At 47.4% G+C, this 15,962-nt stretch overlaps 1 protein-coding gene across 9 annotated transcripts in view; it reads right to left on the minus strand.

The window, feature by feature from the left end:
• gbf1 (golgi brefeldin A resistant guanine nucleotide exchange factor 1) overlaps positions 1–15,962 on the minus strand; it is a 102,898-nt gene that overhangs the window by 44,645 nt on the left and 42,291 nt on the right. For 8 of the 9 annotated variants that reach the window (XM_035399577.1, XM_035399575.1, XM_035399572.1 and 5 more), the window contains exons 4-6: positions 11,764–11,895; positions 1,280–1,398; positions 969–1,077 (exon numbers count right to left, since the gene is read on the minus strand). In XM_035399577.1, the coding sequence (XP_035255468.1) occupies positions 969–1,077; positions 1,280–1,398; positions 11,764–11,895 (360 nt within the window). Of the gene's footprint in view, positions 1–822; positions 884–968; positions 1,078–1,279; positions 1,399–11,763; positions 11,896–15,962 lie in introns of those variants that run through there. The other variant, XM_035399576.1, reaches the window with a different exon arrangement.

A 15,962-nucleotide genomic window follows, 5' to 3' on the forward strand; every position in this document is an offset into this window, starting at 1 on the left:
GGCAATTTTATTAAAGCGCTGCCGGAGGGCGGGGGCTGGGGGGCTGGGGGGCAGGGGACCTGGGGGCTGGGGGGCGGGGGGCAGGGGGCAGGGGGGCAGGGGCCCGGGGACAGCCTCACACATGAGCGGGGGGTTAGTTTGGGGCAATCAGGCCCTCAGATACACACAGACTGGAGGCAGTCCATAACACACACACACACACACACACACTGAACAAATGTAAGAGCCTGACTCTTGTGAAACAGGCAACACCCATTTTAAGTTTTCAGCTGCAAGATAAGCCAGATGTTAATCATAAGACTACATGGCACCAATCAGTGCTGTGTGAGTTTTAAATAAACTCGATTGGATTCTAAAAAAATAAAACATAAAATAAACCTCACATTTTTAGGGATCAATGGCGTCCTGTACAGGAGCCTCGTTCTCACCCAGCCACTTTATGCCCTTCTTTTGATTGGCCAATTTGATTTCTCTCACAAGGCTGCGCTATTTCTACCCAACAGCTGGGCTGGCTACAAATCCCACCAGTTGCCATAAAGCAGTCCTGAGCTGCATGGCCTGGTGCACACACGATGTAGTTATCACACAGAAACTGCCGCAAACGCGCTTGCTCTGTAAGGGAGCAGTTACAGGGCCGGCCGTGTGGAAGGAGGACCGTACGCAGCCCAGTCACAGGAAGTCACAGGAAGTCACATTCCCACCGTCAGAAATGCGATTACATTACATTACAGGCATTTAGCAGACGCTCTTATCCACAGCAATTTACACAACTTTCAACATGGCATTTACTAGATATATGCAGAAGCAATGCAGGTTACGTACCTTGCACAGGGGTACAACGGCGGTGTCCAAAGTGGGAATCGACCCTTTGACCTTTAGGTTACAAGACCGACTGATTACCCACTACGCTACACTGCCGCCTACGATCGCGCGCCGCGCGGGAAGAGGGGAGAGCGCGGGAGGCTTACCGCTGAGCCGCATTTCGAAGCAGATGCGGAAGCACGACTGCATGATCTCGCACACCGACTCGTTGGTCAGGTGCGCTCCCACGGGCGTGAGCAGCAGGGTCCGCAAAACCTGGAGCAGCCGAACAGGACATTTTACAAAATATAATCAAAATTACAGACAGTACATTTTAAAACGTAAACTAATCCCATAGAGAATCATACAGGTTATAATATAATACTAAAGTATTTATTCAGAGGTGAAAGGAAGAGGGATCACAGTCCACTGGGCTGGCGGATGTGAACACGCACAGCGCTGGATTAAGATCCCGTACCTGCAGAATTTTCATCAGCACCACTTCGTCGCTCGCCGGGTCGGTCCCCACGAAGCGGGCGTGCGTCACGGCGTCGGCCATGTTCTCGATCCCCTCTGCCGCCCCCTCATGGTTGGCGTCTGAAAGACAGGAACACAGGGCTTTCACGTTTAGAAACGTTCCCAAGCATCACTAAAACAAGCTTTTTTTCCATTAATAGTCCCACCCTGAGTATGAATCAATTTACACTAGACTCAATTTGAATGCAAGTTTGAATAATGTACTGGTCCATGGACTGAAGCATCTTTCGTAACTTCCTGGTGAGAACAAAAGACTGTTTTTCTGCTCGCTGCCCTGACGTGTGAACTCTTCCCTGTGAGATACGGAAGTCATTCTCTCCAGCGCAGCGGATGAGGGGATGAAACGGAGGGAAAGAGAGACACGGGACTGCAGAGAGGGAGTCAGGAAGCACATTAGCTTTCATCTCATCAAAATTACACGTCAACCGCGGAAAGCCATTAGCAGCCAGAGAAACGGCAGCGAATCATCACACGCACAGCCAAAAAGCTTCAGCGGACACACACAGTTTCTGCATTTCACCATTTCTGCACATAAAACCCCAGGGCCAGACACCAGGGGAGATTAAATGACATCGACACACAGACACACACACCTCTGAAATTTGCCCTCTGCTGTGTAGTGCTTCTACACACATGCCTAGGCCTGATTCTTTTTGGGGCAGCCACACAAATTCAACTTATACAACAAACTATTTACTCAAGAAACATATTCTGCAGATAATATTAAATTATGAGGGAGGGTTTCAGTACTTCTAAGAAATCAAATCCTGCAGGGCCTGCTAGAGGCAGCAATCCATTTAAAGCCAGCTTGGCTTTTGTTTCCTTGATGTCACCAATGTCTTGTAGAGTTTTGCCCCTTTTAATAGAAGCAGTGCAGTGCCAGCCTAATCCATAATGTGTCATTTAACAATATTACCTAGGCTGTATGTTTTATATCCTAGCTCCAAATTATTCAGTTAAATCATTCTGTTAAATAGAGAGACACTCGCAAATTAAAAAAGAAATGGATAATAAAAGAGAAACCTACGTGAAGGGAGTCGGGATGCGGAGGGAGAGGGTTATAAATTGGGGTCAGCGGAAACCTCGACCTCGTGAACCGTTTCAGACGGAGATCGCACGCGGCTCAGACCAGCCACAGCGGCGCATTACCTCGGAGTCATGCTCGAGGTGCGTGCTCATTTCATGGAAATTAGGCTGCCGGGGGCCCCGATGCAAAACAAAGGCTAGCGCGCCGCGGCGAGGCGCTGCCTTCACAAAAAGGGTGTTCAAGGGTGGCAGGTAAACCTGGGGATTAGCCAGAGGAAGAGCAATCAATACAGGCCGCAGCCCCCAGGTGCCTCCTGTTTATCAGACGGGCCCTCAAACGTTTGACCTGCAGTCGCAGAAGGCATGTCCGCCTTCAGGCCCCCCCCCCCCCCCCCCAAACCCCCCTCCCCCAAAACCCCCCCCCCCCACCCCCTCCCCTCCTGCTCTGCTCTGCCGCGGTCCACGCAGAAGGTCCTTCAAAGCCTGAGATCTAATCACCAGATGTGCCCTTTTGTGGGAAGGCTGGCAAATTGGCTGTCTAGGCAACCAGGCGTGTGTTTTGAAACCCGAGCCGGGGCAGATACCGGCGCGGAGCCAGCCTGTTTTTCTTTCCCATCGCTTTAAGGAGCATTTCATTAACTAATAAGCAAGGGGGGGGGGGGCAGCGGGGGAGGGGGGGGGGGTCAGAGAGAGAGAGAGAGGGAGGGAGGGAGAGAGGGGGAGAGAGAGAGAGAGAGAGAGAGGGAGAGAGAGAGAGAGGGGGAGAGAGAGACAGAGAGAGAGAGAGAGAGAGAGAGGGAGAGAGAGAGAGGGAGAGAGGGAGATAGTGAGCACAGGCCAGAGAGAGAGAGAGAGAGAGGGAGAGGGAGAGGGAGGGAGAGAGAGAGAGAGAGAGAGAGGGAGATAGCGAGCACAGGCCAGAGAGAGAGAGAGAGAGATATATATAATTAGTTAATGAAATCCTAGTATAAATAGTTTATTGCTTTTTTCTCTCTCTTCTCCCTCTATTTGGAATTTCTGTATTTGTGTGTTTTTTTATGTAATGCTTTGGCAATATTTATTGTATGTATTTCATGCCAATAAAGCAAATTGAATTGAATTGAATTGAGAGAGAGAGTGGGGGGGGGGGCGAGAGTGAGAGTGCAGGAGAGGGAGAGAGAGAAAGAGAGCAAGAAAGAGAGCATTAGATAGTGAAGGCCAAAGAGACAAACATTCTAGGTGCAGAATGGGCACATGCACTAGCAACTCAGGACAACGAGCACGCATGTGTGAGAAAAATTATGTTACTTCTAAAAGTACATCACAGTATACCAATGTCCTCTATATTTATATTAAATGATCTCCAGTGATAAAGAAAACACATTTTTTGATAAATGAGCAGCTATATTAAACACATCGGTTATTTTCTCAGGCAAGTAGTGGAGGGCCCACTGATTGGAAGAGGACCGGGCTACTTCTGTGGCTGCTGCAGTCCCCCGCACTGGACAGCCAGCTGCTCAGATAATTGCAGTGATTTTGTAAAAGGACACTCCTTTAAAACCAGAGCACAATCATTTCAAAACAAAAAAAAAAAGTTTCACAACTTGGGTGGCGCCATCGGTCAGAAAAACCAACGGCAAGGATCAGCACACCCATGATCATCCAGAGTGTTAACGTAATTGGGCTACTCATACGAATATTGATTTCTTGGGGTATCTTACTGTATATGGACGTCTTTACTTTTTCTGTTAATACCAGCTTTCTTCATAATCTAAATAACCATGATTTAGTCAAAGTTAAAATTAAAATTAAAAAAAAAAAACTTGGACAAAGACATGCTTAGAGCAGACTCATGCAGATAACTGGTCATGCTAAAGCAGCACAAGCATGTAAACTGCATAAATGTAACATTTCTGAAATAAGTCAGACACATAAGCGCACAACACAGGGTGAAATATCATCTCCCCCCACTCCATCCCCCTTTGTCTTGCTTGTGAATTTATAAATGAAGATTACACTTTAGCACATAACCTTTAAGCAAATGCCTCACAGCGCATCAACCAGCCTCTGGAAATCTGCTACAAAGTGGGGCGTACTCTTCTGCTGGAGGGGAAGGGGAAAAAGAAAAAGACCCCAAAGGTTCTGACCGGGCGAATCCCCACTGCGCCAAACTACGGCTGAATATGACTCATCTTCCCTGGAGAGGTGTGGCTGTCACCACGCTCACAAAGATGACATTTGGTCCGGCCTGAATTCGCTATTATTAGACCTGCAGCATGTACATTTCACATTTTATCATGTCCTGCATGCATGTACAATGTGTGAAACATGCCCAACAAAAGCCCCTCAAAAAAAAACCTTATGTAAAACGGGTATGTTTTTTGCACTACAAAGCAGACCAGGTTACACACACATTATTGAACCACATGCTTTCTGATCTATATCCACATACAGATCAGACAGCACCTCAATTCACAGTTTTAAGCACATAATATTTAGCATAGAGATACCGGCGGTACCACCAGCACAGTGATGATTGCATAACGGCTGATAACTTCAATGAGGACTTCTAACAGGCCGAGTGGACTGGAGAGGCGGGACTTGAGAAAGACATTAATAAGGCGCCCAACTGCGGAAAGGGCTGAGCGGCGGTCCGGTTGAGTGGCAGGACCCTTCCCTGAGCAGTTTGGGCCTGCAGAGGAGGAGGACGGGCTCGGTGAGAACGGGTCCGGTACCAAACGGTACGGCCGAAACAGCCAGAGGACCGCCCCCCCCCTCGTAGAAACCAGACCCGCGGGGTATCCAGCAGAATGTCAGAAGTGATATAAAACACTAATCCCGCGCTGGCAGGGCCTACAGAGCCTAGCCTCGGGACTATTGTTAAAATAACACCCCGGGGGGGGGGGGGAGGTGGGGGGTGGGGCGGGAACAGCTGTCCCGCAGTAAGAGGTTAAAAAAAGAACATTCGGAGACTGTCCCGTAATCAAAGCAACTGCTGCTCTGCGGGGTCTGGGCACGCTTCGCCAAAGGCTTGCGTGAGGCGACTGGAGCCCCCCGTTTCTCTCAAAGAGGGGACTGGCTCTCCAGGAGAGAGAGAGAGAGAGAGCGTGTGATTTAGGGTGACTAAGTGGAGTTTCTGCACAATAAAACACCTCGCTTATCCACAGAACCTCACAGACGTGGCCAAACATTTTCAAAAAGGCTGTTTGACCTGAACATGAGGTTCTCCAAAATCCACTGATAACAGTTATTATAATACACCAGTTACATATATATATATATATATATATATATATATATATATATATATATATATATGCTATGCAGTAGTTATATACTGAATATATGCATACAATTATAATTATATAACAATATTCCAAAATTTCTGATATTATATGTCAGGTATTTGGAATTTGGGTTTGGCTAAAAGAGCGCACTCCAGCATGATGTCGCCTCTGGCCTTTAATCTCAGGACAGTACCAAAGCTGGACTTGCAAACGTAAGTCACGTGAACACACGTGCAGCTCAACAGACGGATTTGAGGGCGCCTGGTCGACCAGCAGGGGGTGCTGGTGAGCAACGAGACGCAGTCAGTCAGGCCTATCCCTGGATGAAGCCTCAGCCAACTGAGTGTCCCCGTGTGGGGCTGTCTGCCACCGCCGGTCCTGGCACGGCCCAGACAACAGACAGCAGGGCCCATCCACACACTGACAGCGGCTTAGCCGCCTGAGCCGCCCAGCAGCCACCTTTCAACTTCTGTTTGCAGCTAGAGAAAGCACTCAGCTCCCACAAAGCCATTACGCCAATTTGTCCAAATTATACGAAGTTCAATATTACAATACAATGTATAAAAAGAAGAAAAAAAACCAGTAATGATACAGCGATTATGAAGTGTGACATTCTAAAGTGGAAAAAGGCTAGTCTCTGCAGAGACTGGGATCTGTCTGCAGGGCAGCCTCCGTGCCAGCTCACCTCAGGCCAGAGATTGGGAGGAATTAGGCCTCGCTAAATGAACTGGGGATTATCTTCCCTGGAGGGACCCCCCAGCGAGCAGGGGGGTGGGGGGTGGGGGGTCAGGCTCATTACAGGCGCTGGCCTGGGTCTGGCTCACACACGCACACAAAGAGATGGCATGTGGGGACTCAGAGGAGAGGAGAGCACTACCTGCCGCTCGTCTCTGGATCAGCCAACAGCGGTGAGAGACGAGCAGCGACTCGCGCTCAGCTGCTCTCGCAGCGCACACGCCGCCGATGCGATGAGACACAGCGTAATTACTGCATGGGTTCCCGTAGTAACACGACAACGCCCGCAAATAGACAAGTAATAACCAAACTTTTATTTACGGTGTATTAGGCGCTCAGTGGTTTTGTATGAAACGGTGCTTCCCATGAAGGTAAATGCAGAAAGTAGGCTGGTGGGCAATCATACTGCACAACCTCCCCAACAGAACCGGGTGGTAACGTGCTTTAGAGGAGTGAGTGACTGATATGAGCAGACCGAATGAATTCTGCAATTATTCATTTCCACACAAAACAATGGCATTTATCAAATAGTGGGTGAGGCCAGGGGCCTGCTCATGAAAAACAGTATCCCAGGCCAGTGTAAAGCACCAGCCTGATAAACATGCCAAAGAATAAATGAATAAATCAAACCGCTTCACTTTACTGACGTTTGAATGTCTGTACTTGCAGGTTGAAGATGCAAAAATGATATAATCTCAAGTTTTTACCAGTTTCAATTTCAGTTAAATTATTCAATGGTATTCTAATAGGATCGCCTCAGTGCAATAATAAACATTACCTGAGATATGAATTAATCACAAAAAATAATACAGTAAAGTGTACTGAATAGAGTTCCCTCCACATAATTACTTAAAGTGAGGCAAATGCTCGTATTCCATTTAAAAATGCAGCCACAGTACAGATAACATAAAACAGTATAAAAACTACTGTACAACTGACAGTATTTACTACCTTTATAATATACAGCCACAACACATTGCTTTGGCCCCAGGCGAAAAGGTGTCATTTATCTTCTATTTTCATTTCTGCCAGTAGATGGCAGTATTTAACAGTACCAGCTTCTCGTCCATTGCAACCAGCCATTTGTGTACAAGCATCCTTATTTTCTTTAAAAATGAAAGTTTTTGTGTGTGTGTGTGTGTGTGTGTGCGTGTGTGTGTGTGTGTGTGTGTTGTGGCTTATGACCCACGCACGCTAATGCAGCTACGAGGCACAGTAACCCAAATCACTTCCCGTTCAAACTACTCGGTGCCATCCAACATGGCCGCCTCAAAAAAACACCAGCCGCAGGACTAGTGACACACACACAACCAAAGCAGAGCTTTCAAGCGCCCCAAATACTGACTACTAAACGAAATGGAAATTTAGCGAAGGTGAATAATGGATGCTGGTGACAGAAACACGGGGGGGGGGGGGGGGGTGCTGACCAGATGACCCTACGCTGACCGGGGCGCTGGACTGTAATACAGCATTTCCATTACAGACATGGCGGGCGGGGTCTGGCCCCCAACGTGCGCCGGTCCGGTTTCAGGTGACACGTTCGCTGCCTTTTTTTTTTTTTTTTTTTTTGGCTAATATCCCCCCTGTGCTGGGACTGGTGATGAAGGCTTAGGAGGGTGTCCCGCTAAGGCTGCTAGCATTATGAGTGTAATGAGAGCCGGGGAGATGAGCAGGAAGGACATGCAGAATGAGCGTTTCCACGCCGGACAGGGTGCGGGGGGGGGGGGGGGGGGCAGGGGGGGTCCCAGTACTGTACTAATGCCCGGGACAAGCGAGTGCGGTTTGCAGTACACAAAAATCACATGCTCTTAACATCACTCACGCGACAGGACTTCAGGTCAGATGACATGCACACACAGGTGAAAACTTTGTTTGTTTTTTTTAAATGTTGGAAATGTAACATTTCTTTGATGGACATTCCGGTTCGAATAACTCGAATCGAAACGTCGGGAATGTCAGGTGATGTCACCCGCGGGGTATGGGTGTCCTGCGAGCGTCGCCGAGGTTACGCAAACACACGCCCATGCCGCAGGACACGCCGGCGCGTCGGACAGACCCCGCACGCCGAAATTAATGAGAAACGCTGGAAGGATGACATCATGCATTCTGCAGCCCGGCACAAGGCCGGCGTGCCTTCCACAGTTATTTTTACGCCCTTTTTCCCGGGATTCGCACGACAGACAGACGGTGTGTGTCGTTTTTGTTGCGACTGGAATATTCCCAAAATGACCGAGGGGGGACGGCGGACGGCGTAGGAAAAGACGGCGGGTAGGACCCGACGCCGCCCCGGGCCCTCCGACGCCGCGGAAAACGGACGGAGGAATGCGCCCGCGTTCGAGAACGGCAGCTCAGCCCCGAGCTTAAGAAAACAAGGCCAGAAAGGTGGCACAGCCGTTCAGACTTGAAACCGAGGGGTTGCGGGGCTCAATCCCCCCGGTGGGTAACCTGAACCGGCCTGTGTAAATACCCGGTAAACAGCGAATAGCTGTGCTGTGTGTGTCAGAGTGGAAAATGCTGTCCTGCGAATGAATCAGAACAGCAGCCGCGCTCGTCTCTCACGAGAGGAGCTCGAGCAGAACAGGACTCAGGCCTGCAGAAGTACCCCGCATTTAAAGCCCATCAAAAGTTTGCATGCTGTTTCAGAAAATACAAAAAGTCTGAAGTTCGGGTATTGAAAAATGACAGCCCGAGCCCTTACATACATAAATGCTGTTTCAGGGCACCAGTTTACGGCTGAACGTCTTGTTTCGGTGCGACTCCTCCGATGCGGGCGAAGGGAACGATGGTGCCGTCCGGTTCTCAGGGGGCCGTTAATTTGCAGTAATGCGGGCGGTGTGGTTAAGCGGCGGCCCGCCGCGCGGTGGGGCACCGGGGGGGGCACCGGGGGGGGGGGGGTGCTGGCTGCGGACCGAGGGATTTAACAGGGAGGCAGCGCTAGTGCAGGAGACACGGGAGCCGCGGCTCTGCAGCATTCTGCATGATCGCCAGAAATAAGCCCGCTCGAGCGCTCCTGGGTGATAAAAGAGAAACGCAGCCCCACGCATGTGCGTACACGACACCACCCAAACAAACGACGATTAGCCTGACCGGCGAGCACAGCGCTGGCGCTCTGCAACGGCGTGCCGCTGCGGTTTGCAGGGGCTGTGCCTCAATCCACATGCGTGGGTACGCTTCAATTTAGAGAGACGATCATTATTTGTGCTGCCTTTCTGCTTGTGTATGTGTGTGTGCGTGTGTACACTCGTATGTGTGTGTGTGCGCGTGTGTGTGTGTGCGTGCGGTTGTGTGTATGTGTGTACACTTGTATGTGTGTGTGTGTGTGTGTGTGGGGGTGTGTGTATGTGTGTACACTCGTATGTGTGTGTGTGTGTGTGTGTGTGTATGTGTGTACACTTGTATGTGTGTGTGTGTGCGCGTATGTGTGCGTGTGTGCGCGCGTGCGGTTGTGTGTATGTGTGTACACTTGTATGTGTGTGTGTGTGTGTGGGGGTGTGTGTACGCGTGTGTACATGTGCATGTGTCTCTTTCTCATCATTCTGTAAGAGAGCCGGGGTCTTGTGGGCCGTCGGGCCCCGTCTCCATGGCAACACGTCCCTTTTGAACCCTCCTGATGAGATACAGGGGGTTATGGGATTAGGAGGCAGATTTCTCAGTTTGAGTGACGGTGTGTGCTTCCAGGAGGTAGACCCAGTGACTGATGAAAGGGGTGTGGTGTATGGTGACATACACCATATATATACCCACTGTTGCAGGGACTACACTAATAATACTAATAACAGTATTATTATTATAATAACAATAGAGATGCAATTGGAATCCAAACATGAGGGCCCAACAAGTATAAGACATGCAAAGACGTTTCACTTTTTTTTTAAACTGCTGTAATTACGCGGGATATTTAACAGCTTCATTCCACAAAGAAAAAAAGGGAGTTTAAAAAAAAGAAAAAAACACAGCCTTTCTGGGTTTGAACCCTAGACCTTGGATTTAGAACACCTGTTTTAACAGCCTGTGCCACACTGGAACTGATCACCAGTAAGACATTACAGTGTAGGAAACCACTTAGGAGGAACAGAAGAGCAAGCAGTAGCAAAACTGAACTGGTTTGCTTCTTAGCTCATTCAGATAAGCAGCATTTTTCTCAGCTAGCTCTTAAGCACACATCAAATGAAATTAGCATGTTAGCATACCACTATAATCAACTTTCTTTGAGAGTATTATAAAGTATATACTTGCTTAGTATTATCTGCCAGAGACTAAGCAAGTACGTACTCATAACAGCCAACGCTAAACGCTTGCTAACCACAACCCAACCAACCAGCACATTTTGCAACCTTATTAAGTCATAAATGTGAACTATGAATTCTGTTTCATGTTTCTGTTTCAAGATGAGTGCAAACGACACAAATGTGTGTGTTTTGACAGGCAGAAATAATTTCATTCTGAACATTACAACATGTTACAAAATGTTGAACTTGTATGCATTGTTAAATTCATTACACGGTATATATATGGTATAATCTGTACTGTCATGTTTTGTGAAACAGTAGTTTTTACAGTACTGTTCAGGAACTGACTGCAGAAGTTCATGAGAACACATAGCCATGTCATAAACTGAGAATAATTATTTTGTCCTAGGCAAAAAGGGTCAAGGCTCAATTAGTTTCTAGACTTCCTAAAACACAGACACCATTCAAGATGAACAACTGGCCAAGAATACAGTCATTTTAACACACTTCCAATATGGGTCAATTTGCTTGACTCCCAACGAGGGAGTCAATACAATCACATGGAGGGTTGCATGACAGCAGTCCGTGATAAATGAACACGAAAAGAAAAAAAAAGTATCATAATTATTATTATTTTTAAGCAGAACATATTTCATAGTATTTTGCCTCTACGTGCGTTTCCTAAGGACAGGGAACGATGTGGCAGCTATTTAAGGGAAGGAGGCAGCGACAGAAGGTCATGATGGGTCTCGTTCAGTTGTGCAAAGACTGCAGCTGCTTGAGTGTTGGAATACTATTTACCCAGAAACCCCCACTCTTCAGGAAAAACAAAGGGAACATCTGGCGAGCCATGCTTATTTCACACGTGATGCTGACTGGCAGAGGCTTACCATATTTCCACCATGAGGTTTCTCAACAGGCTGTGCTCATCATTTATATGTGCGGCAAAACATTGCGATTAATGCGTTCATAAAGAAAATTGTTACTCTGGACTTATGTTAGGAAACGTGCCCTGAACTATGACAGAACAGTACCAGGAACAAATCAGAAAGCACTGTTGCACTTCTGCACGCACGCACACACGCACACAGGGACACACGCACACATACACATGCACACGCACGCACATGCACACGCACGCACACACGCACACAGCCCTTCACGTTTACCTATAAGGCCGTAAGACAGGAACTTGTTGACGGAGGTGAGGGCGAGGCCGGTGATGGGGCCGGTGGTGTCCTCGGACCGCACCACCTCCAGGAAGGGCCGCAGGAACACGTTGGGCTCAATCTCCGACAGCTCTGTGGGGACACAAGAAGAGCTTCGTTAGCACGCTATAAAGACATACCGCACAGCACCCACCCTCCACACAGGCCTTCCCCATCCTCAGGGTGTTCAACCTTCAGTCACACACTCCTCCGATTCCAGCTCAGAGGCAACGACGTTTAAAATAAACACTGCAAACATTCTCTTTTACAAAATACATATTACAGTGCCCTAGGACTAGGGGCATAACCGTGTCATTTCAGGATTAGTAGAGATGAGAAGGGTTAAAAACAATTACCTGTGGCAATTCATAAAGTAGTGTATTATCTAATTTAATGTGAACGGGTCGCCGGCAGAAAGACAGATTAAGTGCAGCTCTTACCACGACACATGCTAGGAGCAGCACCACAACACACTCTGGTGACACAGAGCCCTTCTAGTTTATCAAACAGATCAGCGTAAACGCACCCAAATCGTTTTACAATCCCGACATTTTTGACGCTTTTTGGGTTACACGCAGCGCTATTTGCTCTCCCCTGTATTCCGCAAATACTTTAATAAATCTAAATATCTTCCCTTATCACGACAAACACAAGCTGGTGGTCCTGCTACTCTCGTAAAAAACACCGAGAGTAAGTGTAAGCCCTCAACTTAAGTCGTACGCAAACTTGCAAATAACGAGGTAAACACGATGCTGTGGGAAGAGCTCTCTCCCTCTCTCCCTTTTTTTAATATACTTTTCACTCCATAACTGCTGTGTAAACAGTCACGCTGCCTCTGGGCAGATCAATGAGGGAATTAGCTGCTGGGGATTGTAACCTTCTCCTAAGCGCCGTGGTAGGCTGGGAAGCGGAGAGCTCAGCCATTCAAGTGCAGCCTCTCATTCACCTTGGCAGCTCGCAGTATCTTATTACAACTCAATTTCCAAAAGCTCTTTTTAAGGCGCTGTGTAGGATGTGGGATTTAGCATTAATGAAATGACTCGGACGGGTGGGGGGGGGAGAGGGGGGGGGCACAGGGGCGAGCTGGGGGCCCTGGGAGGTTACGGGGTGGGGGGGGGGGGGGGGGGGAGCACAACTGGTCAGTACAGCTGATATGTACAAATAAGGCTGACGGGGACACAATTTTATGGAAAAAATAAACTGCTTCCAGCCAAAAAGAGGAACCTGGAAATGCGTAAACGCATGAGGAGCCAACGGTGCAAGGGGTTTCACATTCACATTCACTACAACAGAATCAACTCACATGAACCATTTGTTAAGGGGACAGAAAAAGGGGTTTCGGTGCTGTCGGCACCACAAGATATTGTCTCAAAGGCCAATACCAATGGAGGACAGGCAAGCAATCATGCTTATTATACAGAATAGTTTAAAATATACACCTAACGTGCAGCTACAGAGTAGTTTAAATGTTTTAACCGCATGTTCGAATTTTTTATTTATTTATTTGACCTTTATTTAACCAGGTAAAATCAGTTGAGAACCAATTCTCATTTACAATGATGACCTGGCCAAGAGGCGTCAGCAACGGTAAATAGGTAAAATAAACACAGTCAGCACAAAACGACGCATACAGTCCAGATACAGTACAGTACTACATACAGTATGACACGACAGTACATAAGTACATAAGAATGAACACTGTTATAGCCCGAATGCTCTGTGGTATATCGGTCTTCTAGACAAAAGGGAACGGGCTAATAAATGTGTAAATGGAGACTCTGATAGAATGAAAGTGAATACTGGCCACTACATAGCTGCTAAAGCTACAAATAACAGGATCAAAAAATATGAACAAACCAAAAATGAAAAAATAAATAATAATGATTTTTTTAAAAACTCTTATTCACACAGCCCAAGTGAAAGCAGACAGGTAAAAAAAAGTAAACCACATTCAAGTAAAAAAAAATTATTTTCACTATCAATGTTTAAGAGTGAATAAGCGCACGGACTCCACGAATGGCAAGAGTACGAGCGCGTCGCACCGCTAAGCCATCGCAAAAAAGCAGCCGCGGAGAGCGACCGAGACGCGCGGATAACGGCGGCGCTAGCGCCTGGGCGTTCCGTGTTTTCGTCCGTTTGGTGCGCTGGCGAAACCGCCGCTCCATCGAGGCTTTGGTGGGAAGGCCCTCGGGCCAGCCCGCTGAACCTTACGTAACGAGCCCCCTTTCTCAAAGCAAAAAGGAGAGCGGGGCCCAAACACAAACCAGGTAAAACAACAATGGGGAAACCAGGGGAGTCACGAACCCGGTCGGGGCTGTGTGTGGAAATACTGCTTGCCGTAGCAATACCTTTCGGATTAAGCCCCTCGAACAGCTACTTTAAAACAAAAAAACAACGTGCGACTTCAAAGCCCACGGCGAGCCTCCGCCGATCTCCAGAGTGCCCATGTGACCGGCGAGCATTAGCCGCTGATATCCAATCCCCGCGGCTTGTTTGGAGATAAAATACGAAATCATTTGAAAATTCCCGCTGTTCTCACCGGTCGCTGGTTACTTCTTAAATACGCTTCTGAAAACAAATATTTTCCCAGTTACTTTTTTTACTTTATCTTCTGTGCGAAGTGGTTTGCACGATCAATTCCGCTTTATTGTCTTTATTGGACGCACTAAGTGAATTTTAAATATTACATTTTTGACAAAAGTCCTTTTTCTTTCTTTTTTTTTTTAACTTGAACTAAGAGCTGGACGATACTCATCTACAGTCAACAAATTTGAAAAAGAACTTTGAAAATCTTTATGAAAATACGATTTTTTTTTTTGTGGACTTTGAAAAACATGACCCCTCCCGTGTGCCGAGTTATATCATTTTCTTAGCCCCAGAAACTTTAAAGGTCTGCCTTAGTGTCTATTATATTACAGTGTGAGGAGGAGAGAGGTGGAGATGGGGCTCAAATGAATCTGTCAATAGCAGCTAATAAAGACTTCATCACAGGTGATCACCCTGTAAGTGCCGGCACTCTGCTCGAAGACTGCCAGATGGAGAACTCAATTGTGTTGTATTGATCCACCGGCCATCGGCGGCAAAGCCCCCCATCAACAAGCCGGCTCTCCACCGGCGTCCAATCATCTTAAATAAAGGCTAAATATGGCTCTGTACTTCACATCAATCTTCCAATACCAGAACCAAATAAAAAAAAAAAGAAAGAAGAGGAGAGGCACCGGACAGCCATGAGCTAAATGAGCAGGGTATAACCAAACTGACCTCTGGGTGACATTGCTAAAAATAAAGGGGATTAAACGCACGCACCCATCCATGGATATGGACTCTGCGGGAGCTTCTGATGGCGTGTGTGTGTGTGTGTGTGTGTGTGCGTGCGTGCGTGTGTGTGTGTGTGCGTGTGTGTGTGTGTGTGTGTGTGTGTGTGCGTGTGAGTGCGTGTGTGTGTGTGTGTGTGCATGTGCGTGTGCGTGTGTGTGTGCGCGTGTGTGTGTGCGTGCGAGTACAAGTGTGTGCCTTTGTTTAGAATTTGGTAAAAAAAAATGAAGCATTAATTTTTTTAAAACGTTATCTCAAAGTAAAGGGACAGCCTCTGAATGAAGCTGCGGTCCACACTATACTCATGCATGTGCATGACGCTAGAACACTCCTGAGCAAGGTTTATCACCAAACTATTTATTTTAGCTTTTTAAAAAAACACCAAATACATGTACTACAGAAAAATCATGCGCGTTGTCAAGCATCAGGTTGTTACTTCACTAATTCACAGTGCAAGTTTGTACTGGCTAAATTTTCGGAGCGCTTGGCTTCAATGTAATCAAGAGCATTAATAAAAAATCTAAAAATGTCCCTGTGACCCCTGCGCCCTGCATATAAAAAATGAGCCTCTGTCCAGCGTAGAACATCAAAGCCCACAGAGATTGTTTTCTCTGAGCGCTGGCAGTAAAACTGGGACTTCCTTCTCTCAGCACCCCAAGTTTAAACAAAGATACATTTATTGGTTATACACCGTGAAAAAAAAAAAGGCAGAAAAAGTAGGAAGATTAAAGCGGGAGGGGAGAAAAGGACAGCTAACCGAAAGCACATGTGGCAGCGGCGTAACACAAGCCCAGAGGACTTTCGTTTCACATCGCCAGACAAACGGCCTCGGTACCGCCCCCCGG

Source organism: Anguilla anguilla, chromosome 18 (assembly GCF_013347855.1).
Source record: "Anguilla anguilla isolate fAngAng1 chromosome 18, fAngAng1.pri, whole genome shotgun sequence".
Classification (NCBI taxonomy): domain Eukaryota; kingdom Metazoa; phylum Chordata; class Actinopteri; order Anguilliformes; family Anguillidae; genus Anguilla; species Anguilla anguilla.